At 41.2% G+C, this 25,622-nt stretch overlaps 1 protein-coding gene and 1 long non-coding RNA gene across 5 annotated transcripts in view; one reads left to right on the top strand and one right to left on the bottom strand.

Moving 5' to 3' along the window:
• Positions 1–21,127, top strand: part of LOC140105585 (uncharacterized) — a 72,458-nt gene extending 51,331 nt beyond the window's left edge. The window contains exon 3 of the long non-coding RNA XR_011850592.1: positions 20,205–21,127. This is a non-coding gene — a long non-coding RNA (uncharacterized lncRNA). The remainder of the gene's footprint in view (positions 1–20,204) is intronic.
• GPRIN2 (G protein regulated inducer of neurite outgrowth 2) lies at positions 31–21,060 on the bottom strand. 4 transcript variants are annotated; one of them, XM_072129566.1, is made up of 3 exons: positions 20,599–20,930; positions 7,254–7,460; positions 31–5,621 (listed from the first exon to the last, which is right to left on the bottom strand). In XM_072129566.1, the coding sequence occupies exon 3, from the start codon at positions 5,597–5,599 to the stop codon at positions 3,782–3,784; it is 1,818 nt and encodes a 605-aa protein (XP_071985667.1). In that variant the 5' UTR covers positions 5,600–5,621; positions 7,254–7,460; positions 20,599–20,930; the 3' UTR covers positions 31–3,781. The 4 variants fall into 4 exon arrangements, with proteins under 4 accessions (XP_071985667.1, XP_071985668.1, XP_071985669.1 ...); XM_072129567.1 differs by having other exon boundaries at positions 7,254–7,441; XM_072129568.1 differs by lacking the exons at positions 7,254–7,460; positions 20,599–20,930 and adding an exon at positions 20,964–21,060.
• Positions 21,128–25,622: the final 4,495 nt, after the last annotated feature.

Below are 25,622 nucleotides of genomic sequence, written 5' to 3'. Positions count from 1 at the left end.
CTTTTTAAGTGCTGCGCTGGCTATTGACTCATGTATAAGCCGAGTTGAGGATTTTCAGCACATTTTTTGTGCTGAAAAACTCGGCTTATACACGGGTAAATACGGTAATAAAAAAAATACCCTGCTACACTACAAAAAACATCGCCCCTTTTGTCCGAGACTACACATATTATAATTGAAAATGACCAAAACAAAATAGAGAATTTGTTAATAATGTTAATTTTTAGTTAATTTGAATACTAAAAAAAATATGTTCTATAAATGACAAAAAAGCACCTTTTTTCTAATTTTAACTAAAAATGAAAAAAAAATCTTTAAACTTTTATTATGTTTTAACTAGCTGTATATGTAAAAAAAACCCACAAAACATTTTACGTTAGCACGCAAAATAAAAAATGTTTTTCAAAATCGTTTTAATGTATGAGAATCCTGGGAATGCACATTGCAGGAAAGCACAATAGCAATACATACAAACTGTATTCAGATCAGATCTATTTACAATTTGGGATATTTTTAATTTGACAATGGCATGTTCTTACATGTACATTTGTTATCTCATGTGATCTTTTGTGTATACATGCAGTTTGCATGTGTGGTTGAAATTCTATAGATTATGGGAAAATCCTCAATATCTTATAAATTAACATTCTATAGATTATGGGAAAAAAAAGGTACAGTCACATGTTGGATCCACATCATAATTTTTTTGTAGAAGAGATTAATAAAATGCCATGTATTTGCCCAGTTATGCTGAAAAATGAGGCATATTTCTAATCCAGCTAATACTCAACCAGATATATCAAAGTGCTGTAAATCTATCGGGCAATCCCCCAAAACGTCGGAAAGTCCTACGAAAGTGCATGCGTGGACCCTTAGTAAATAAGCCCCAATGTTAGTGGTGAGCTAAAAACTGGAATGGAACACTGTTTAAAAAAAAAAAGTAATAATTTTAAGGGTGCGTCCACACGTTGCAGTTAAAACTGCATCACTGCATTAGGTGCAGTTTTTTTTTTTAAATTTTAACAGGTGAATCCCATTTGTTGAACAGGTTCCACCTTCAAATTCAAATTCACCTGTTCATGTCTTTCACCTGTTAAATTAACAAAACTGCTTTTAAAATAACCTCAAAACTGATAACGATGCAGTTTTAACTTTGCACAGCTGTAATGAATAGACCTTTGGTGGCTACCCAATTTTGCACAGAGACTTAACATCAGATGAAAAAATATTCTCTAAATGTTAGCAGGATTCTTTTGTAACCGTGCTGGTGCTGCTGTTTTGCTGGCAGACAGGGAGTCTTTGCATCATATTTCAGTATGGTGCAAGGACTCCCATTCACTGTACTTTTCTTAGTCTGTGAGATCTGACCAGCACACAGGTCCTCTTCGATGGAACAAGAAAGTTTGTGTGCTGGGGGTCTAAAACTAAACCCTATGTCACAAAATATAATGATGCCTGTAAAAGTTGTAGCATGTAGTGTATTGGAGCTAATTGTTGTTCATAAATTGTTCTTGCAATGGTTTTAGCCGCAACACACACTGATAACCTCAGATTGCATGCTCTTGCTATAAGTTTCACATGCAGGTTTTCTCCTCCAGCTTTTGAAACCAAAACCAAGGGAGAGAAAATATAAATGACATGTGCTCCTACTCCTTTACTTTTAACTCCACACCTTAATTTGGCTTCAAAAACTGCATTAGAAAACATGGAAAAACTAGTCTGACCACTGACATCTTTAATGGGTGCCAAAAAAAACTGTACTAATTGCTAAGGAACAATGAGAACTAGACAAAAAATTCAAACCACTCCGGAATCAGTGCAGCAAAACCCATTAAAAGATCAAGAGAGTTGAACCTGGCGGTGATGATGAAAGGTCCTTTTTTTAACAATTATGCATTTGATGTACATATAACATAAAGTGGAGAATTATATGCCACTGCCAAGGTCAATTTCTCCAAACGTATAAAGCTATATAACCTCACAGAGGCTACAAAAACCATATTGAAAGTTCACAGTGTAAACAGGTAGGTGCTTCCAAAAACCATGTTGTAGCTTCTGGCTACAAGTGTAGCCGTTTTTACCATATTCTAATGCTATCTTTAGCACCTACTATTATGCACAAATTATTGCATATATATCATTTGCCCATTCAGGTATGAATGATTAAGGGTAGAAGCACAAGAATATGGGAGGTCTTTGAATCATGGACATAGAGCAACCACAGTACCAAGGACAGGACATCAGAACACTAGCACCAAACTGTTATTGATTACAGTTGGTGTTGCTGTTTTGTGGGAAAGAAGAGACTCCTTGCATCAGTGTCCTCAGCCCCGTGGCTGGTCCCTGAAAAGCACTTTTGTCTTTGGTTCACAGACCGACCATGGCCTTGGGCTTCTAACCAGATTTATTAATGGTCCTAACTGTCTTGCTCGTTATAACTGCTATAGGATGGAACCTTTTTTAATTAGATTCTGGAACGGCAGAAATCTTCTGAAAATGAGTTAATAAAATTGTGCAAATGAACCAGAACTGTACCGGCTTACAGTCCTGCCAGTCGATCACGATTTCACCAGTTGCCTGCACGTTTGATGGGTAGGACTAGGCTTAAAAGACTACAGTCGGGGTATGTGTAAAATAAACAGTAAACTAGCCAAGAGGAGCTCTAAAGACGTAGACCGTAGCACCCGGGCTCATTTGCATAGATACAATAAAACGATTCCATCCCCTAGCAGACATAAAAGAATTTGAGTTAAATCAGTAAATCTGATGGTATATGTCCTTTAATGAGAATCTTTCACCACCTCCCTTAAAGGACATCTGCCATTAGTTCCACTGATGGTAGATGTCCAGCATTTATCTGCCCCTGACTATTAATAAAAATATAAATTAGCTAGAGATGCTCAGGCTGGGGTCACCTGGGCATTATTCTGTCCCCCACTGTAATTGTATCTCATGCTCCCGACTGAGGAACTAGGAGGCGGCCAATGACGTCAGAAAGCTGGAGCGTGAAGAAAGCAGAGCGTGGGCTTTCTCTTAGCTCCTTGGCCAGGAGCAGGAGGTCCGATCACAGCCGGGGGTGAAATAAATTAAAACCCGGAGATGCCGGTTAATGGCTAATTTACATGTTTTTTAAAAGTCAGTTTCTTTGAAAATGTGTTGTTTCTTTATGGTACTGATTGCTCAGAAATGGTAGGAACTATAGAAAACTTATCCAAAGTCCGTGGAGTGGTGCCTATTATTGAGATCATAAAAGTGGTGGAGGTGATAAAAGGTCCTCTTTAAAGAGGATCTGTCACCAAATACAACATTTCGAATTACATACATGTGAATAATGCTGTGCCCCTGGTCTATTTGAACTTTAGTTTTTTAAATCCATCTACCCTTTCAAAAGATATGACCCCCTTTATTTTTCAAGAGGGCAGTGACAATTCCTTTCATAAAACAACCAAAGAACAAAACATCAGAGAAAATACTAAATTATAACCCCATTGGCCAGAACCTTCTACTTCACGTATAAACCTCTGGAGGCCATATCCTTTGCATGGGTAGTCATTGAAAAAAGAAATAAAACACAAAATTGACCACAGTTAAGGCACCAATCAAATGAGGTGCCAGCACATGTTGGATGTGACAGATTCTCTTTAATTTATACAGAATATTGAATTTGGTGGCTATTCTTATGACTTTACAACAATTTCAAGGTATGGGAGCCAGGGCCTGTGTGCTGTGTACAGCAAAGTGCATGCATGAAATTAATTTTTGTGTTTTATTATCTCCATTGTCACTCGGGTGTAGCACTGGAGCACACACAACAACTGCATTGTCTCAGGGATTGCATGACACTCCTGATAGACCTCCTCTTCTCCTTATCCGATTGCTCTGTTTCTCTGGATTGTTCGGAAGGCTGTGTGTTCTGTTCTATCTGGATCTCTAAATGTTTTTGAATAGCTAAGCCAAGAACCTCAGGGTCAACTGCAGCTCCATAAACCTCCCATGTCATTCCTTCTTCATCCCATCTAACCTCTCGCACTGGTGTTTGAGGACATTGGAGGTTAAATCCTAATCCAACTTCTGGGAACAAATGAGAGGGAGTCTGAATAAATGGAGTTGTTGCGACTGCCTTGCTTTCCATGATAATCACAGTTTGGACCTCTGCATCTTTGACTCTGAGCGATCTTTTATCATCTATGGATAAATCGTTTGCAGATGTCATTGTCCAATTATCTCTTCTTTTCATGTCCGTGTCTGAAACTTCCAACTCATCTAGTGGAATTTCAATTGTTTTCAGCAGCAAATCACTGAAATCTCTTTCTGAAGTGAGCAAATTAATTTCTCCTATTGAGACAGGAGGTGGTGGAAAGGCAAGCTGGCCACTTCGTAGAAGCTTTTTAGTATCTAGTCCAGATTCACTAATTGATGATGCCAGTTTTGGAAATGAAAATTTATCAGGTTGTGGCAATTGACAACAGAACTGTGGTTGAATGTGCCCTATAATCGGTTCACCAAGTGAATGCTCCAGTCCAGATGAACAGTGAATAGATGATATAGGTAAGGAGTGGCAATAGGCAGCAATTGTATCATCAACCTTTAGCAAAGGTTCATGGCCCTTACTGCAATGGGCAGAACAGCTGTTATGGATAACCATAGCTGGTGGTGAGAGCTTTGCTTCGGAAATATTATCACAAGACATAACACCTGGAATGCTATGGAATTTCTGACCATACACATAATCATTATTTGGAAACATGTTACCAGAATTCCTTTGTTTTAAGACTCCGTGTTGATATGTACCTGGCACTGTATACACTGTGATATTCTGCTGAATTGTACCGCTGTCCAAATGACTCAGTGGAATATTTTGTTCCTTGTCAGAAAAAACAACATCAGTCAAATTGTTTTGAATGTTTGATGGAGAATGAACTATCCCAGAGTCTTGAGTAATATTACTGAGAGTACACGTCCCATCACTGCCAGACCCAGAAATGCTGCTGGAAGTAGATAGATTGGAATATGTGGCACTGATCCTGTAATTTACCCTAACAGAATGAGGCACTGAGGTCCGGCGTCCACAGAAGTAATCTGAATAACTCTTTTGAACTATCTTGTCTGGCAAGTCAAGATTATCCATGCTGTCAGCTTGACACATTGATGTTTCTGAGTGACCTAGTAAGGAAATATTTTCAGAGACATCATATCTTGCAAAGTTCCTTGTGACCTCCTGCCCCGGTGTTGCTAAGGATGATTCAGCTGAGCAATAGTGAGTTTTGTGATTAATCCTTTCTTGTGTGTGACCAACAGATAGATGATTGCAGTCAGATTTTACAGGATTAAGATTAGGAGGACAATCCTTGCTGGAAGACCACTCTGAAGTATGTGCATGCTGAACCACACTGTTTTCGTTACACTTTGTCACATGGATAATACTGTTAAGGCTTTTATGCAGCTCTGTTTTCTTCTGTGGGGCTCCAGCAACAACAATAGGAAGAGCAGAGGAGCTTTTGGAGATGAAATGGCAGCCACAATCAGTCTTCTCTTGGCAAAATAAATGGAATGTTTCTTGCTGAGATGGCGGAGACAGGTTATGGTTCCCGCTGGCCATAATGACTAATGTACCTCAGCACCTATATAAAAAAGGATACATTTATTAATGAATGTACATGGGAAAGGAGAGCCCCAGCAGGGTAAATACATTTTATTTTATTGGCACACATGTCCTGCTCTCAGAATTCTTGGAAAAATCCTCTAACTACTTATAAATTGCAAAATACTAACAATGGGTCAACACAACATAGAGTTAGAAGAAACAGAAATTATACTGAAACAGTTGTTGGTTTCGGTTTTTTCCTTTTTAAATACCAAATTTCACAGAAAATTGTTTAGTGCTACACGTAAGGGCCATTGGTTTAAACAAGACACAGAACATTATTTGCAATCAGGATTTGGCTCTTGGTTTGCAGCTAGCATGAAGGATTACAAGGAGAGATATAGAATTAATGCATACTATTTTTGGCTAAGCTTCCGTTGGCTTGTAAGACTGATCCTAAGTCTGTTGCTCTCATTAATTCTTTGTATGAAAGCAACAATTTTGCGTATCCTTATTGCCCATTGTTGTGTGACTTACAAGGTGACCTATTTAATTTAAAAAAAATGCAGAGAAAGTTGGATTAGAGAAGCAGAGTAATCTGATTAAGCAGTGCTAATTATTTCAGAGAATAGATCTTTCTTTGCTTGGCATTTAATAGTTGCAAATTAACTTGTATTGTAAAAAACTGAGGTAGACAAATAACACAATAAATAAGTCCAGGGCTGGCTATACACATTAGGAAGCTCTTGATGGTCGGTTGTTGGGTTGGCTATTTCTGAAGCCAGAGCAAAAGAATTATCTAACAATTAAATTATTGTTTTCTCTAACATCTGCCCTCAGGAGAAAATCGAGAGTCCCCATTTATACAGAATAGATATTAGTTAGTCCCACCACTGTTAAGGCCCAGTTGCAACTACAGTTAGAAATACAATTTGTTAGAATATCAGTTAGAAATACAATTTGCATAAAAGTATATGGTCATATGTTATAGTCTGTTATGCAGCCATCCATTATTCCTCTGTTTTTTTGGCCAGAAAACAATTACGGTGGCTGCTGCACAATTTTTGGCGTTTGAAAAAACAGATGCATAACAGATTGATACTTAACATTATGATTTTTTTTAAGCCAATAGGAGGCGCATAGAGATAAAGCAATATAGATATATTATATAGATAGAACATAGATGATAGATGATAGAAATTTAGATGATAGTTTGGGTTATGTGTGGTTAATTGGGGTGTTAACATAAACTCTTGTTACATCAATAGAGAGATAGATGATAGATTGATAGATAAATAGACACAAGATATTGGTCGATAAAAAATGGCCAGTAACTGACATCAACTAAAAGCAGAGTGTCTGTTTTTTTAAACATTAAACTCTAAGGCATTAATGGACACTATGGGGTGGTTCATTATGCATTATCTTGCCAGTTTTCTGGCAGAGATGGTACATCTCTCCCCCCCACCAGTTTCATGTCTTCTCCAACTCAAGGCAGCAGGTGGGTCCCGTGTGGAAGAGCGGCCCAGCCCACTGGATTTACACATTTATGTTTTTTAAACATTTATGTTTTTTAAACATAAATAAACAATAAGGAAGATAGAAATTTTAGGTGGTTCCCTCAATACTACAGAGCTGCAGATAAGACTGGAGATCTGTGTAATCCTACCTTTATGTGGGTTTTTAGTAATATCAGGATTCCGGAATCCAGGATTGTAGCTGAAATCCATCCTGGAATATTTAATCCAGTTACAATTATATTCTCTCCAAGGCTGCAACCTCACAATTATTGGCAAGTGATAACATAGGAGTTGTGTATACTACTGAGGACATCCAATTTACTTCAATGGAGCTGATCTGCAGTACGATACATAACCTATGAACGGTTACAATGTTACAGTTACATGCAAAAACTTAAAATAAGACATAGACAACCTGAATACAAAAAACCCCCAAAAATACAACAAAATAACATGAATCAATTTTTTCATTATTTAATTTATTCAAAGAAAAGCTGAATTGTCTTAGAGGCCAACCATTTCACAAAACGTAGTTAATACTTGATAGAGTCAGAGTTAATTGCTGGAAGCAGCACTAAATGGTTTATCCAGGATTAGAAAAAAACATGGCTCCTTCCTTTCGAGATCCATGTAAACTTAGTCACATATTGTGAGCTGTGAAATTTCTGATTTCATGGGTAGCATTGAGAATTCTTGGGCAATTGCTTTGTCCTTTCCCCATTCTCAATGCATATTCACATTCTTCATCATAACACATACATGCACATATGCATAACTTTGTACTTTATTTATGGCTAAAGGACAGACCCTCTATGCAATGCTGTATCCTGTGTACTAAATTTACCTTATAAAACTACATGATAACTGATAAAAATACTAACAACCTCAATAATAACCAATAACTTGACTCACTGATGCAATGTGATTGACCCTACAAATGCTGAGAGTTACTTACGTATACTAAAGATATATTATGGTTAGACTTCTGAATTAATTTCGAAAGCTTTCGGACTTGAACTGTAAACCACTAATAAAAACTGTAATCCCTAAATATTTTTAAAATAATTGGAACAATGGTGGATGGGCTTACTCCTATCCAAATCCTATACACGCAATGCGGAAAAAACTGTAGCGAAAAATGTCTTTCCACTACGGATTTATGGCTCAAAGCATAAATCGAGAAATCAAAGCATAAATACAGAAATCAACCATTGCAATGGAAAGGTTGTGCTTCACCCCTCTACCGAAATAGAACTGCAGCAAAAACCATATCAGGAACCAAACAACATCACTGTTATTTGTTATTTGCAAAATGGATGCAGAATTACTGCTTGGATAAATGCCCTTAGCCATCTCAATGGGGCTCATTTACTAAGGGTCTGCGGACCGCATTTTTGTCGGGTTTCCTGTCGATTTCCGTGTTGCGCCGCATTTAACATGGGTTTTTGGTGCAGACGATCGGATTTAGGCGCAATTGCACCGACTTTCATGGAAGGTAAATAGGGGGTGTGGCCGTCGGACAACCCGACGGATTCGGACTCAAATTGGATTTAGAATTCAAATTGTGTCGCAAGACCCGCAATAACAAGGTGAACTCTGGCGGACTTCAGCGGGGAAGCGACATATGCAAGATCTCGGGCGCACAAGCTACATGAATCGTGCCAGACTTAATCTTCGTTGGACCGTCCGGATCGGGGATTGCGACTGGAACGGGTAAGTAAATGTGCCCCATTGTGTCTACAGTGCGTGCCCCCATTGGATCCACTCTTCTTTTTGCTTCTATACCCTTGTTTTTACAAAAAAAGGCTTTATAAATTATGCAAATGAGCTTGAGGGGTTTTTCGGGTTTAGTTGACAGTTTTAGAGCCCAGAGCCCCTGAAGCTTAATTCTTTTTTGTAAAAACAAGGGCACAAAGAGATAAAAGAAGAGTGGGTCCTGCCAGAGGGGGCACACTCCAGTATATAAGTGTGCTTGGTTTACAATCCTTGATCCTGGGGGTAGTCTTATGTTCTCCCAATATCTGGGGGTCATATTGTATTTGAGTTTTAATAAATTAAATACACATTTTTAATTCATAATTATTGTATTTAAACAGTCAAAGGGTCAATTCAGATCTCATTTACCATTATCTTTTCATCAGTTAGGCCCCATGAACACAAAAGTGCTTGATCTGTGGAAATGGACATGTGTGCTGGACAGATCCCATAGACCAAACACAGTGCAGTGGACGATCCATTGCACTGTGCATGATCGGTGTGATCTGACCAGCACACGGGTCCATTTCCACAGACAAAGCAAGTTTGTGTGCAGGGGGCCTTTTTGTGAGCGACAACATGGACTGGATGAACACACAGAACAAGAGCAAGTCTTTCCATTATTTCTTACCTCCTCAGTCTTTGATTCAAAATAAGTGAGGCAAAGGAAGATGACATTACTCACATATGAACTGGCCCTTCAAAAGTAAAATTTGACTTTTGTAGCCTTTTTTACACACCTTTTTACTACATAGTTATTTATAGGCTACATACTTATGTTTTAAAAATTGGGTAAGTAGGTGTATTTAGCTTGTAATGTTGATTTAAGCAACATTTATTTAAATTATGGTGCAGGTGTCACCCTATCTATATATTTATTGAGGACATGTTATCACTCAATACCAACATACTACTAATACTACAAATATGTTTTCCAGTAGTTCCAGTACTGTCTACAGGTACAGTTGGGAATCTGTTCCTTCTACAATAGATATACTGGTTTGGCTTGAGGCTTCTTGAAAGTCATGCTTGATGTTATGGGGGGCTTCCTTTAAAGTGGTCTCATTGCCAATGTCTCCATAAGGAGAGTTCTTAATTCCTGACCCTAGTCAAATCTCTCTCACACAGCCAAACCAGTTCCATACACTGAACTGATGCAGTCTGTTCCTTTTGGAATAGATATACTGGTTTTGTTTTAATCTTGCATTATGTCATTAGGCTTTCTGAAAGTCATGCTTGACGTTAAGGGGGCTGCCTTAGAAGGTAGCTAGAAGCTACTCTCCAAAATCCAACTTGCAGTCCAGTACGGAATAGCACACTGCCTCAGCTTGTATATTTTATACCTATCTTGATGCTTTTGTTATTAATGGTTGGAAGAAGTCTTTCTTAAACATCTCTACTTTACAATATCAGTAGTAGCTAAGGTACATTTTCAGTATACCCAGATTTTTAAAACTGCATACAGCACTTTTCTGGGGCACTTTGCACATAAATATGTAGTATTTGCTCCAGTTTTGTCTTGTAGCTGCAACACAAAAGTCTGCAGCTAAAGGGGTGTTCAGGTGCAAATTCATATCAGGAACCACATTTATGTCGGAAATCCAACTTAATTGTGGTGCACACCCATTAAACTGAGTACACCAGAAAAAACTGATGTGGACATGTGCAGGATGCGCCAGTCTCCAGTAATCTGGCACCCTCTGCACATCAGTGAGGCAAACTGCTCATAGCCTCACTAATGATAAATCTAGGACAGAGTCTTACATAGCAGCATGTCATTTTCTGGCCTTCACTGTTAAATCATATCCCCAGAGATACCATCATTTGGACTTTATTTTATTCCTCGGCAAACATTGAGTGGTTGTTGCACAGTTTGTACCGGCAGATCTATTTAATACAATTACGGATTTTCATCTTCATGTTACAGGTATTCAGCATGTTGTTATTGCTGGTTCAGAGTTATAGGATTGGGAAATAAATCTTGGAATAATACCTTTCTTCATGCACATATTAAAAACCCAAATAAATCCAGAATGCAATATTTAATCATTCTCTTTAATCTTCAATCTACTTAGATGGCACAAACTTCAAATTACACAACCAAATAGCTTACAGTGAAGACTGGATTACTGGGATGTGCTCTATGATATTAAAGCAAAACTAAATTTTATCAGTGTTTTACTGGAAAATGTCCTGTGTGATGAACATCAGTAACGTCACTAACATTGTAGGCTCTCTGCTTATAAATTGGGAGAAGGAGTGACATTTCATATTAAATTTTTACATATACTAAAGATAGTATACCAGCAGTTTTGACTATACAAAGTTGCAAACAGTATTAGGTAGCAAGTAGCAAGGGTAGTCACCTGAAACTCCTGTGTTCTTTGATCTCTGTATTCAAACTTTGCTGTAATATACAACCAGAAGCCTGCTACAGCAGTGACTCAGAGCAGAGGGCAGAGGTTATGTTGTGTTCAGTCAAGACATCTCATACATCAGTGCATCAAATTGCTCCAAGTCTAGCTGCAGGCCCCACTGCTTGTGCTATGTGGGTGATATACCTGTATGATGTGTGTGTTATGTTAATCATGTATTTGTATGTTGTGTGTGCGGTACTTGGTAGATGCCTGCAGGGCTGGATTATAGGGGGGCTCTCGAGGCGCGCGCCCCAGGGCCCCCACCAAATGTGGGCGATTTGGGCGGTTGCACGACCGCCCGAATCGCCAACAGTGTATATGGCTCCGGGCTCCTCGGGCCGAATCTCTGCAATGTGTCTGCCTTTCGTCTATGGCAGAGCAAGGGAACTATAAGTTCCCTGCTCTGCCATAGACGATAGCATATAAACAAAAATGCCGCAACAGTCACGGAGCCACCTGTAGCAGGGCGCCGCCATCTTTGTTTACATCCGACACCAAGAAGGAAGATGAGGACGGTGCACATCGGGGGAACATTGGAGGGTGAGTACAATTTTATTATTTTATCTAAGAATGTATATAGTTATAATAGGGGATTGTATATATTTATTATGGGGGGAGTGTATATAGCAATAATAGGCGGTGGAAGGTAACTATTCCTGGAGACCCGATGGACATCCCCTCTGATCTTATGGAAGACCCGGCGCAATATGTTCCAAAAATGGTTTATTAATAAAATGGTTACATAAAAGTTGTTTTGAATAAAATAAATGATAAAAGACAAGACGCGTTTCGGACCCCGAACAGATCCTTCATCAGTTGTGTTACATAGCCATAGTATGTGGCAAATATATCAATATTTTGGCGCGTTCCCGGTACCAAGGCGGGGAATGGCGTGCAGGTTGATGACTGGATGACTGATTACATCGATTAAAAAATGATTACATTAAGAGATATACATAGAAAACACAATTACAATACAATACATTATTAACAAGTCTTTACCTTACATAAATAATGGATAATCTACCTGAAATAGGAGTGTCCTATGGATATCGGTACTTTAACGTCCCGATCCCCGGTGCGGGGACGGAGGAACTACTAAAATGGATGCCAGTGGGTGTGAAAGACTACATCTACAGAAGCCTGTAGGGACCAAAACGCTGTAGCATGCAGAGAAGTTTCATGGTTATGATAAACCCTGGTAAGTGGGGAAGATCGATTTAGTGATGCCCAATCCATATGAAGCGTACTATTTTAAGTATAGATTCATTCGGATTATAAACACCGGTATTTGTGAACGATCTATTTTGTAATATCTAATCCATATGAATCCTACCATGTTGGGCGTAGTGATAGTTGTATATACACTCACCGGCCACTTTATTAGGTACACCATGCTAGTAACGGGTTGGACCCCCTTTTGCCTTCAGAACTGCCTCAATTCTTCTGCATAGATTCAACAAGGTGCTGGAAGCATACCTCAGAGATTTTGGTCCATATTGACATGATGGCATCACACAGTTGCGGCAGATTTGTCGGCTGCACGTCCATGATGCGATTCTCCCGTTCCACCACATCCCAAAGATGCTCTATTGGATTGAGATCTGGTGACTGTGGAGGCCATTTGAGTACAGTGAACTCATTGTCATGTTCAAGAAACCAGTCTGAGATGATTCCAGCTTTATGACATGGCGCATTATCCTGCTGAAAGTTGGGTACATTGTGGTCATAAAGGGATGGACATGGTCAGCAACAATACTCAGGTAGGCTGTGGCATTGCAACGATGCTCAATTGGTACCAAGGGGCCCAAAGAGTGCCAAGAAAATATTCCCCACACCATGACACCACCACCACCAGCCTGAACCGTTGATACAAGGCAGGATGGATCCATGCTTTCGTGTTGTTGACGCCAAATTCTGACCCTACCATCCGAATGTCGCAGCAGAAATCGAGACTCATTAGACCAGGCAACGTTTTTCCAATCTTCTACTGTCCAATTTCGATGAGCTTGTAAAAATTGTAGCCTCAGTTTCCTGTTCTTAGCTGAAAGGAGTGGCACCCGGTGTGGTCTTCTGCTGCTGTAGCCCATCTGCCTCAAAGTTCGATGTACTGTGCGTTCAGAGATGCTCTTCTGCCTACCTTGGTTGTAAAGGGTGGTGAGTTGAGTCACTGTTGCCTTTCTATCAGCTCGAACCAGTCTGCCCATTCTCCTCTGACCTCTGGCATCAACAAGGCATTTCCGCCCACAGAACTGCCGCTCACTGGATGTTTTTTCTTTTTCGGACTATTCTCTGTAAACCCTAGAGATGGTTGTGCGTGAAAATCCCAGTAGATCAGCAGTTTCTGAAATACTCAGACCAGCCCTTCTGGCACCAACAACCATGCCACGTTCAAAGGCACTCAAATCACCTTTCTTCCCCATACTGATGCTTGGTTTGAACTGCAGGAGATTGTCTTGACCATGTCTACATGCCTAAATGCACGTAGAGTTGCAGCCATGTGATTGGCTGATTAGAAATTAAGTGTTAACGAGCAGTTGGACAGGTGTACCTAATAAAGTGGCCGGTGAGTGTATGTCATACTAAAATGGTTTCAGTGACTTCATTTAACGGTAAAGTACCGATGTAGTTATTATAGGGGGGAGCTGTATATAGTTATTACTGGAAGCTGTATACAGTGATTGCTGGGGGGAGCTGTATATAGTGGTTGCTGGGAGAGCTGCATATAGTGATTACTAGGGGAACTGGATATAGTGTTTGCTGGGGGAGCTGTATATAGTGATTACTGGGGAGCTGTATATAGTGATTACTGGGGACTGTGTATAGTGATTACTGGGAGATGTATATATTTATTACTGGGGGCTGTATATAGTGATTGCTGGTGGAGCTGTATATAGTGAATGCTGGGGGGCTATATACAGTGATTATTGAGCGAGCTGTGATTGCTGGAGGAGCTGTATATAGTTATATCTTGCGGCTGTATATAGTGATTATTTGGGAGGCTGTATATAGTTATTACTGGGGATTGGTATGTAACGATTGCTGTTCCCTGTCTGGATTACATTCAATGGGGGCTCCCAGCATATTTTGCGCCCAGGGCCCCCCACCAACATTAATCCGGCCCTGGATGCCTGTGTGCATTTTGTGTGGTGCACTTATTCATGTGGTACCTGAACTGGTAAAATGCCACAGTAACGCTGTAATAACATTACATTTCAGACCTTGGTTGTAAAAATATGAAGATTCCAGGGGCGTAACTAGGAGAGGCAGGGCCCCATTCTAATAGGAGCCCCCCCTTACCGCTTAAAAATATACTTTTTACATTGCAGCTGTAGCTAGTGCATGGCAAGGCAAAAATCAATTGTGTAATATAATTATCCAATGATGTTTCTGTTACACTAGCTGGAAGGTGATTGGAGAGGTGCTACCACCTGACCAGGGAGTATATTAACCCCTGCTGGGTGGAAGCACATGGCCTGTTCTAGTGATGGGAATTACGGCTTTTCTTAGTGAGCTGGCTCCTGAATGGCTCCCTATTAAATATATAATAGGGAGCCACAGGCCAATCGCCCCACACCACTCCCCTTTTAACCCGATTGTATCGTGTTAAAGGGGGTGTGGTGAGCCAGTTAGGGGTGGGGTTAAGTGAGCCAAGCTAGCCTCTTAGAGCTGGCTCATTGGCAAACGACACATCGCTAGTCTGTTCTTCAGTGAGAGCATAAGAAGGAGCAGTACATGGCAGTGCTGCCACAGCCATTAATCCCTGGAATTTATAGTGCCGCAGGCCTAATGCCTGGCACATAGGGCAAGTCCGGAGACTTAAGCGTAGAACTGCAGCTCCACCAAGCGGACTCAGTTCCATTGTAACCAGCCCAACCTGCATCTACTATCAGGCTGCATGTGTATCTTTCGTGCCGACCACCATCTATCACCCAGGGATTTCCCATCCAACCACTGCATCAGCCTCTCCCTCCATATTTCTTATACACATCACCTCCTGGAGATCTGCGAGGCTGTAGATCAGCCCTCTGGTCCCCATACCAAGCAGTGTGACCACAGCGCTCCCAAGGCCGCACTAGCCAGCCACTCTGGGCCAGGTATTCATCCATCCCCCCATGGACTCAAATGGCATCCGCTGAGTGAATACTTATTTTTCCAAGCAGGAAGCAAGTTTGTTGAATTTTTTAATCCAGCTGTAAAAACAAGAAGCCAGTGCCTGCACCCCAGTATATAGCCAGTGCCTGCCCCCCCAGTGTATAGCCAGTGCCTGTCCCTCAGTATATAGCCAGTGCATGTCCCCCAGTATATAGCCAGTGCTTGTCCCTCAGTGTATACCCAGTGCGTGCCCCCAGGATATACCCAGTGCATGCCCCAGTATATAGCCAGTGCATACCCCTCAGTATATAGCCAGTGTCTGCACTCCCCCGCATATATCCAGTGCCTGCACTCTCCCATATATAGTCAGTGCCTGCTCTCCCCTGTATATAGCCAGTGCTTGCTGTCCCCCGTATATATAGCCAGTGTTTGCTGCCCCCAGAATATAGCCAGTGAATACCCCCAAATATAGCCAGCAGCCTCCTGCTCAGCCTTAAAAAAAAACCCAAATCGCTGTTCTTCTGTCTTCAGCTTGGGCTCGGTCTTCAGCTCCCCTCGTGGTCCCATCACATACACCATGACGTCAGCCTGACATCATAGGGTGTGCCGATGGCGGCGTGCACACCCTGATGTTGGCAAGCGGCTGATATCATGGCATATGCAACGGGACCATGAGGGGAGCCCGAGCCAAAGCTGAAGACAGAAGACTTGCAGGGGGCGTCGCAAAGGTGAGTACAGAGGTTTTTTTCATTGACAATTTCAGCACAATTTTTGCAAATGCATGTGATCAGCAATCAGCGCCCATTGGGGCAAATTTACTTACCCGGTCCATTCGCGTTCCAGCGGCGGCTTCTCCGCTCTGGATTCGGGTCCGGCCGGGATTTAATAAGGTAGTTCTTCCGCCGTCCACCAGGTGGCGCTGCTGCGCTGAAAGTAAACTCATCGCGCCGGAATGCACCGAGCTGGACCAGGTGAAGGTAAGCGGTCCTTATGCGACACATTTTCGGTTTTTAAATGCGGCGGTTTTTCCGAATACGTCGGGTTTTCGTTCGGCCACGCCCCCCGATTTCCGTCGCGCGCATGCCAGCGCCGATGCGCCACAATCCGATCGCGTGCGCCAAAATCCCGGGGCAATTTAAGTACAAGCGGCGCAAAACGGAAATATTCGGGTAACACGTCGGGAAAACGCGAATCGGGCCCTTAATAAATGACCCCCATTGTCTTGCATTTACACAAAATAACATTGGGCACTGATTGCCGATTGCATGCGTTTGCGTGCAAACGCATTTGTGGTCGTCTGCGGGCAGCCCCATTGAAAAACGGAATCAAATTGGGAACACGTAGCACCACCCTTACAGTGGATCTTTGGGGGACTCCCCCTGGGTCCGGTGCTGATCTCTTATAGTAACGTGCTGAGGGTTATGGGCAGAGGCATTAACTTGATGGCTCCAAAAGGGGGCGTAAGCACCGAGAGTGCCTAGGGCAACATCAACACTAAATATGGCCCTGAATATACATACGTTACATGACAGTTTTGTAAGCACAATGTTAACAGCTATGTAATCAGGCAAATGTCCTCTTCTCAGCTGTTCAGATGCGTTTGAAAACGCATGCGTTAGGGTGCAGCCACACGTTTTTCAGATGCAGTTTTTGATGCCAAAAGGAGGTGTGGATTAACATTAGTGAGGATTATCATTAAGAAGTGCAGCTCCTCCTCTATTTTCACTCCACCCCTGGTTTGGGCATCAAAAACTGCATCTGAAAAAATGAACAGTGTGGACGCACCCTAACTGCTGCAAGAACTTGCTCTGCAGATTAAATTCCATTCGCTGAGCACCACACCTGGGTGTAATGATCTGTTTTAAGCTGGTGATTGACAGGCGGCAGACTTTCTTAGCTGGGAATGTGTGTCAGTCCTATGATAGTGCTGGAGCTCTGCACCAGCTTCTACTTCTGGGGTGATCTCCAGTTACTGTATATATTGCTGCTTAACCATATAGATATGCCTCTGAAAGACTTGTCTCGTGGTGATTCTATGATTTTCTGCTGTGATCCTGAGCTTTTGCATGCACCTATTCTTCTGCCTTACAAATTTGTACCTCATCGCCATCTTCGTTCTGCTCCAAGTTTGCTTGACCATGCTTGTTTTCTGAATGTGTATGTGTGTGTGTCTGCTGCTCAGAGAACTTATTCAGAGTAGGGACTGCCGCCCAGTTGTTGTCTGCAGTTTAACACAGTGCCAGCTAGTAAGCAGGGACACCTGTTGTGTGAAGTGCAGGGTTCACACTTCTTCCCTATCTTGACCGAATGTAGCCTGAGTCTTCCTTTAATGGGCCACCTAACCTGTCCCTGTTACTTAACCTTTCCACACTACACAGAATATCAATCCTAACATTGTGTGGCCAGAGCTAATGATTTTTACACACAATTGGGGACTCCCATAGTCTAGCTCCAAGTCTAGTCTCATCATAAGCTTGTTCGTAGTTGATACTAATGATAGGTGGATCCAATGACAGGCTGAGCTAGAACTGTCTTGACCCTCGGGGGTCAACCAAAGATGTCATCCTGTGCAGTGCATCATCAGTGCATCAATGGTGTATCATCTACCATCAGAGTGTATTCCACAGATGACCCACATAACAGTAAATCATCCACAAATAACCTCTGCAACAGTTGTTGCCCTAAAAGATACAACCCATACTACATTTCCCCAAAACAGTGTGTCATCTGCCTATAGAAGTATGTATGCCATAGATACCTTAGATATTTCCATATTGCTGGGTTATATGTACCATCTATATAATGCTACGGTGGGATATTGCAGCAGGCAGATGCAGGGGTGAAGTGCCGAGGGAGCAGGGGAAGGGTGAAACTACAGCTCAGAAGGGGTCTGGTAATGCAGTTTATAAATGCTTCATTTGGACGGTAGATTTCCATTAAAGTGAACGGTAAATTGAGGCACATCCTAGTCTCATAGAAAATACATTTGGCTGAATGTTGGACACACAAGGGAGATTTTGCTGTGGATGTTGATATCACAAGTAAGCCTGTTCTCTGGACAGAATTGATGGCATTACGTTGAGCTAGGAGAACTGTCTGAACTGGCAGCGAGGGCTGAGCCTGGAGGGAATTGTGTACAAAGCGATCAGGTGATTGTCAGCTTAGCCAGTTGTAAGAAGGTCAGAAACAGCTGAGGGAAAGCTCTGGCTCAGGGGAGGCAGAAAGTCTTTTTAAGCCAGAAGGATATGTGATTTGCTCAGCTGCTCATGTGAATATAAACCTCAGCCTTTCTGTCCGCTTTTATTAGAATAACATCATACTTTAGGGGTTTTCTGTCTTTGAGTGGGAACTTCACATTGCCATGTTATTGGTTTAGTTTACATTATTTTTTATTTATTTTAATATTTTCATTGCTTTTATATCGCTTTATATTGCTTTTACAATGGATGTGATTCTCTATTAGGCTTATCTAATCTCACATAAAGCCAAATAATCCATCTGTATGTATTTATGTATGGATAATGTAAGTCAAAAACGATAACCACTGAGCCACCATGGAGCCAAGAGTGTTGTTTAGTCTGGGTATCGTCTTTTTCCACCCAATGCAAGATTGTATTTTAAAAGCTAAAAAAGTTCATATGTCTATGGAATTTGCGCAAGAATGCCAAATACACACATTAGAGGCCAATTTTGTGTGGCACTTGTTTCCATACAAGATATAAAACCTTGGTTTTCATCTTTTAATAGTCTGTGCCAAAAGTTTTGCCCCAATGGTGATTTTTTACCGTCCTCACCAGTTGCCGAAAAGGGGGCATGGTGCACCACAGGGCTCTGCCGGATTACACAACTTTCACGATCTCTAAATGTAGCGCCAGCGGTACGTGTTTCCACAACCTTGGATTCAATGTATTATCATAATGTTTGAGAAAGTGGTGGAGCCTGGAAAACTTAGCTATAAGCTCTTCACATGCCTAGTGCTTCTCACAGCGTTGGTGGAAATCCTTCTAGTAAGTCATTAGACAATTTTTGGCCATTTTTTTGATATTGCCAAAATGGTTGTGACTTAAAGAGAATAAGTTGTGTTGCAATAATACATCGAATATTATTTATTATTGTTTGTGTACAATTATAAGAGGGAAGGAATGAGAAACTCCCTAAGTGATACACATGGGAAGGATTCACAGAAGAGTTAGTAAAAGCAGGTATAGTATATGATTTCTTGGAGATCTTTCACTGCTGTGATTACTGATGTGTTCTGACTAAGATATGACTTTTAGGATGCATTCACACGGTCAGTTTTTCAGATGCAGTTTTTAATGCCAAATACATTGCAAATGGTCTGGGTTCAACCTGATCACATATTTATTTCCATGTAAACGCATGTGATTGGGGTGCTTCGTATCGATCGCATGCTTTTCAATGGAAACACATACGTGATCAGGCCGAGCCCAGACCATTTTCATTTGCATTTCCAAACGCAACATGTTAATGCAGCCAGACGGTGTGACCACATGTTCAGTTTTTCAGATGGAGCTTTTGATGCCCAAACCAAGAATGGAGTAAAAGTCGGAGAAGTAGCACATTTCAATTATTTGGCTCTAAAAACTGCATCTGAAAAAATGAACGTGTGGACGCAACCTCAAAAAGATTATAACTTCTTTCATTACCAGATTCCTTGATGTGACAGTATGTAAAGAGCAGAACATATGAAATTGTGTCATATTTTCCTTCAACTTTATCATTCTATAATAAAATGCAAAAAAATAAAAACATAAAGCATGACACATTTTTTTTTACATGTGTAACCACTGTTTTCTTCTTTTTCTGTTGTAGATCTCCAATATATCAAGTCACATAATATGAAAACAGTTTCCAGTGTTTCGGACAGGGGGTATCCCTCTATGTATAACATCTATCTTCTTGTATGATTGTTACATAGAGGATAACATTCAATAAACATTTTCATCTGTTTGGAAATTTGCATATATAAGTTCACAGGCTTTTACAGTTAAGGGAAATCCGTGCCGCCTGCAGATGTAGCAGAGTTGATATAGTTGTTATGGAGAACTATCATCCTACTATCATCACTATGTTATCTGTATTGTTTTACTAGAAATCCAAATAAGCACAAAGCAAACCGTTGATTTACAATCTACCAACTTCAGCTCTGCTTCGTCTATATGTGCAATACTTAGGTTGCATTTAATTCAATCACTGTATTCCTTACCTTTAGGTGAAGGATAAAGTAGAAGATCCTGTGGAAGTGAATTCCTCTTGATATAGAGCACAATGTTTTCTTTAACACCTAGGCTGAGCTTCCCATTTGGACCAGAGATGTGGATCCAGTATGAAGATCAGTGCTGCCACAGGTGCCCACTGTCCCTCCTCTAACCCACCTACTTCTTGTTGTGTGACAGGGGACAAGATGGTGTTTCAGAAGGAGGAGGGAGATAATCTGAAATCTCAGCTGATTATAGGGAGGCGCATACATTAAACCAGAGAGTTATAGGAAGGGAGACAATAGAGTTATAAATACATCCTATTACTATAGCTTCTATTAAAGGACAAGTCATAAAAGAGTTCCATAAATACCTGAATACAGTGTTGTGTCTACTCTATCTGATAGAATAGTGTCATCCTGTGCTGCGGCACCATCTGCTTCTTACATGAAACCTTGGGTGACCTCCTCCTTCTTCCTCGGATGAAGCAGTGGAGTAAATCTGGATGTTGAGTGCCTTTTCAATGCTGAGTATAAGTTGTTACTCCACACATTTTATACATGTTTATAGATACCGTCTTGTTTTATAATAAAAGTATATTTCCTGTATATGTATTAATCTTCTGTTTTGTATCATGCTAATAATTACAAATCAACTGCAAATCTGCATAAACCAATGACATGCTGCATGTGGCATGTGAATATATTACAAATGAAAGTAATTTATACATAACATTGAAGTACACAAAGAGGAATAACTAGAATATTTGATTTATTAATGCAGTGTGAAAGTTACATTCTTCATAATAATAAACTTAAAACAATATCCGGAAAGAGTGGAAATAAATGCATTATTAACCTTCCTTGATCTGCCCATAGAAGTTTAGAATCAGAAGAAAAGCAAAGAAACATACAAACATTACTCTATGGGGCACACTTAGTAGTAAACTTCACTAAAAGTGCACTGCCCCTGTAAAATGCTGGGTGCGACACATTCATTAAGAACTTGCGCCAGAAATCATGAATCTGTCGCTTCCCTGTACTGGTCCGACAAAGTTCACCATTTTTTTTGTGGTGCACCTTTAACAAAGGGCGTGCAACACAATTTGCATGTTAAATACACCGCTTGGTTCGAATGGGCACCAGAACGCCCCCTAATATGGGTCGTATGTTGGCTAGCACAGCTGATCCACAAAAGGGTCGCAAGCGACACAAATAGTGGTACTGCCACCAGTGTTATTTTAATAGTCACTGTACACATGCACATTCATGCTTGTCTAAAATAGATCCAAACAAAGATCTTTTTATTGTCATAAATTAAGGTTATATTTTACTGGCCAAAGGGCCTTCCATGTTGCATAAGTGCAAGTTTTGTGAACATAATTGCCTCCAATAGTCACAGTCATTATAAAAGCCCCTTTTCTCTAGCCCCTTAACTTACAATGGCCCCCAGTCTGTAGCCCACTTCCGCCTAATCCCTGTTGTATGTCCCCCTCCATTTAAAAAACCAATCTCCTTATCACTGAAAAAACCAAAAACTAACATATACTCACCTTTCCCTGCCACTCCTCCAAAGCGGCAGCAATCTTCTTCAGAGACTGCTGCTTTTGGGGAGCCGGGCAAGATGAGTATTGGAGCTGTAGGCCATATGCTGCAAGCCTGCCTAGTGCAGCATATGGGCCTGCCTAGACAGGACGGATAACACAAGACCATGGGGGCATTTATTAATTAGGACGCATTGTGGCGTTGGAAATCTGCTATAATTTTTACTGTGATTCAGTGTGTAAAGCAAGGGATTAAAGATTGGCGCTTGAACCAGAAGTGTAACAGCTGCCTCCACATGCATGAAGGTGAAATAGAGACTTGCTTTTAGCTTCTCTATTTTTGTGCCACAAATTGCAACACGAAACTAGTCAGAAAAATAGAGATGCCAGAAAAGTGTTGGATTCACAAGTGGCAACACAATTTTGTGCCCAAAAACAGAACAAGTCGTGAGTGTCGGAAAAGCACCAACATTGTAATAAATAAATAAGGTACAAGAGTTGCAGCAAGGGGAAAACAAAATCTGCCAGCTTTCCAATTGAAAGTTGATAATAAATACCCCACTTGTCTTTGACACCCAAGGTCTGGATTTTTATAGTCTGGACCCAAGGTCTTACTTCATGAGATTCTATGTCTTGTTTTCCAGATTTATAAAAGGCTGGCCCAGTTACTTTATTTCTGCCACATCATCATGTTTTGCTTTTATTCCGGCTGCCTCATGCTATAACATGCTTAAAGGGGTTTTCCCACGTAATGTTAACACAATAAAGATCATTTTAACCCTTTACAATTTTACTTAGTTTTATTGCTGTTTTAGCTCCTACCTCTCCATCAGCTACTCAATGCAAAATCCCAGGTTGTGGGCGGGGCCTCTCTGAACAGACACATTGGGGGTCATTTACTAAGGGCCCAATTCGCGTTTTCCCGACGTGTTACCCGAATATTTACGATTTGCGCCGATTGTACCTGAATTGCCCCGGGATTTTGGCGCACACGATCGGATTGTGGCGCATCGGCGCCGGCTTGCGCGCAACGGAAATCGGGGGCGTGGCCGAACGAAAACCCGGCGTATTCGGAAAAACTGCCGCATTTAAAAACCGAAAAAGTTTCGCTTGGGAAGCGCTTACCTTCACCTGGTCCGAGGTGGAGCATTCCGGCGCGTTGAGATGAACTACTTTCATAGATCCCGGCCGGACCCGAATCCTGTGCAGAGAACGCGCCGCTGGATCGCGAATGGGCCGGGTAAGTAAATCTGCCCCATTATGATCCATCTAGTTTTGTGGGTTGACAATGTGGTTAGATTATCAGGGTACAAGGTGTATATGCACTTTCATCTGGCTTCTGACATTGTATTAACACACTGACAAATAGAAAGAGAGATGAGACGGATCAGAAATGCATGAGATTATTACACAGAGGCTGATAGACCATTACACTGCTATAGGAGTGGGTTGGCTAGATCCAATGGGCGCTGGCCACCGGTATAGGAGTATCCACGGCAGTGAGCACTGACTCATCTCCTGAAAATTATTGAGAAGTCCACATTTAATGGCGTCATTCAACACATAAAACCGCATTTAAAAACCAAAAAAGTGTCGCTTGGGAAGCACTTACCTTCACCTGGTCCGAGGTGGTGCATTCCGGCACGTTGAGATGAACTACCTTCATAGATCCCGGCCGGACCCGAATCCTGTGCAGAGAACGCGCCGCTGGATCGCGAATGGGCCGGGTAAGTAAATCTGCCCCATTATGATCCATCTAGTTTTGTGGGTTGACAATGTGGTTAGATTATCAGGGTACAAGGTGTATATGCACTTTCATCTGGCTTCTGACATTGTATTAACACACTGACAAATAGAAAGAGAGATGAGACGGATCAGAAATGCATGAGATTATTACACAGAGGCTGATAGACCATTACACTGCTATAGGAGTGGGTTGGCTAGATCCAATGGGCGCTGGCCACCGGTATAGGAGTATCCACGGCATTGAGCACTGACTCATCTCCTGAAAATTATTGAGAAGTCCACATTTAATGGTGTCATTCAACACATAAAATAAAGTGATTAAAAGCCTTAAGAGTAAAATATAATATAAGATCCTTCTATCTCACAGATATGTGCCTACTTCCCCCGGATCACTTATCTCCTTGTAGTTTGCAGCCTCTCTCTCTGCCCACCATGTGCTGACTGGTTGTGAATCAGTGTATGTGTCTCTGAGCTCCGTGCAGGGGGCGTGGCTAGAGCCACACAGCAGAGACAGACAGAAATCTCATCTGCAAGATCTCATCCAAGATGGCGCCCGACCCTAAGTCAGAAGTTACAGGGTCGTTTTTAAGGGCAACTGAAATTGTGTACAGCAGGATTCATAGAGACATGTTGGACTGCATTTTTGTTAATAACAGTGAATCAGAGAATGTATTATTTTATTATACTGAGTATATATAAGAAACTTGTCTTCGAGGGAATACCCCTTAAACTTACCAAGTTCATCTTCTACGAAATCACATGGAACCAATTAATTTAGTGAGAACCCGTCATAAAGGTGTCGTAAAATCTACAGACAGGGAAAAGGTCTGCTAAATTGCTTTTTTCGGAAACAGACATTTTGTTAAAAGCTGTAACTGCTTTGGCCACGAGATGTAGTCAAAGAACTTGGAATTGCACAGGATTGCAAACATTTAACGGTTCAAGATCAAAAAGATGGAAGGTTTTCCTTATATGGAAGATATAACTAGATATCTAAATTCAAAATAAGACTTCTGAAGAAGAAATACTGGGAACTTTGACTCATATATATATATCATCTAAGCACTGGATCTGCAACCCAACTTGGAAGAACTTTGGGACTTATTAGCAACTACCACAATCATTAACAACCATTTTTTCATCCATTAATAAGCGCTACTTTTGGGGTTGTTGGAAATTTCTTGAGCACCCAATATGTTCCTTTTAAATGCGAGAATGGAGATGCAGGAGATGCATCAAAACTCAGACAAACATTATCAACAGTTTCATACTTTTCCCTTTAGAGTGAAATTACCATGGAATGGAGTTCTTGGATGTACGTAGTGTATTCTGGTAGGAACAGTTGCACTTGAAGGTCTTGAAGATTTGGAACAGATCTCTTTCTCAATATTCTTCTTTTTCAGTGTTATAGAGAAGAGGACTACCAAATGGAGACTTACTTATTATCCCTTACATAGTCATGTTAACAACATTGGGGCTCATTTACTTACCCGGTCCATTTGCGTTCACGCGGCGTGTTGTCCGACGTGGATTCGCGTCCTGCCGGGATTCACTAAGGTCATGCGCCCGATGTTCACCAGGTGTCGCTGCTGCGCTGAGGTCTGCCGGAGTTCACCATCTTCTTCCTGGTGCTTGTAAGTGCGTGTCAAGCGACCTAATTTTTTTTAAATACCGCGTTTTTTCGAATCCGTTGGGTTTTCCGATGGCCACGCCCCCGATTTCTGTTGCGTGAAAGCCGACACC

Source organism: Engystomops pustulosus, chromosome 11 (genome assembly GCF_040894005.1).
Source record: "Engystomops pustulosus chromosome 11, aEngPut4.maternal, whole genome shotgun sequence".
Lineage (NCBI taxonomy): Eukaryota > Metazoa > Chordata > Amphibia > Anura > Leptodactylidae > Engystomops > Engystomops pustulosus.
This window is presented reverse-complemented; position numbering and strand designations above follow the sequence as displayed.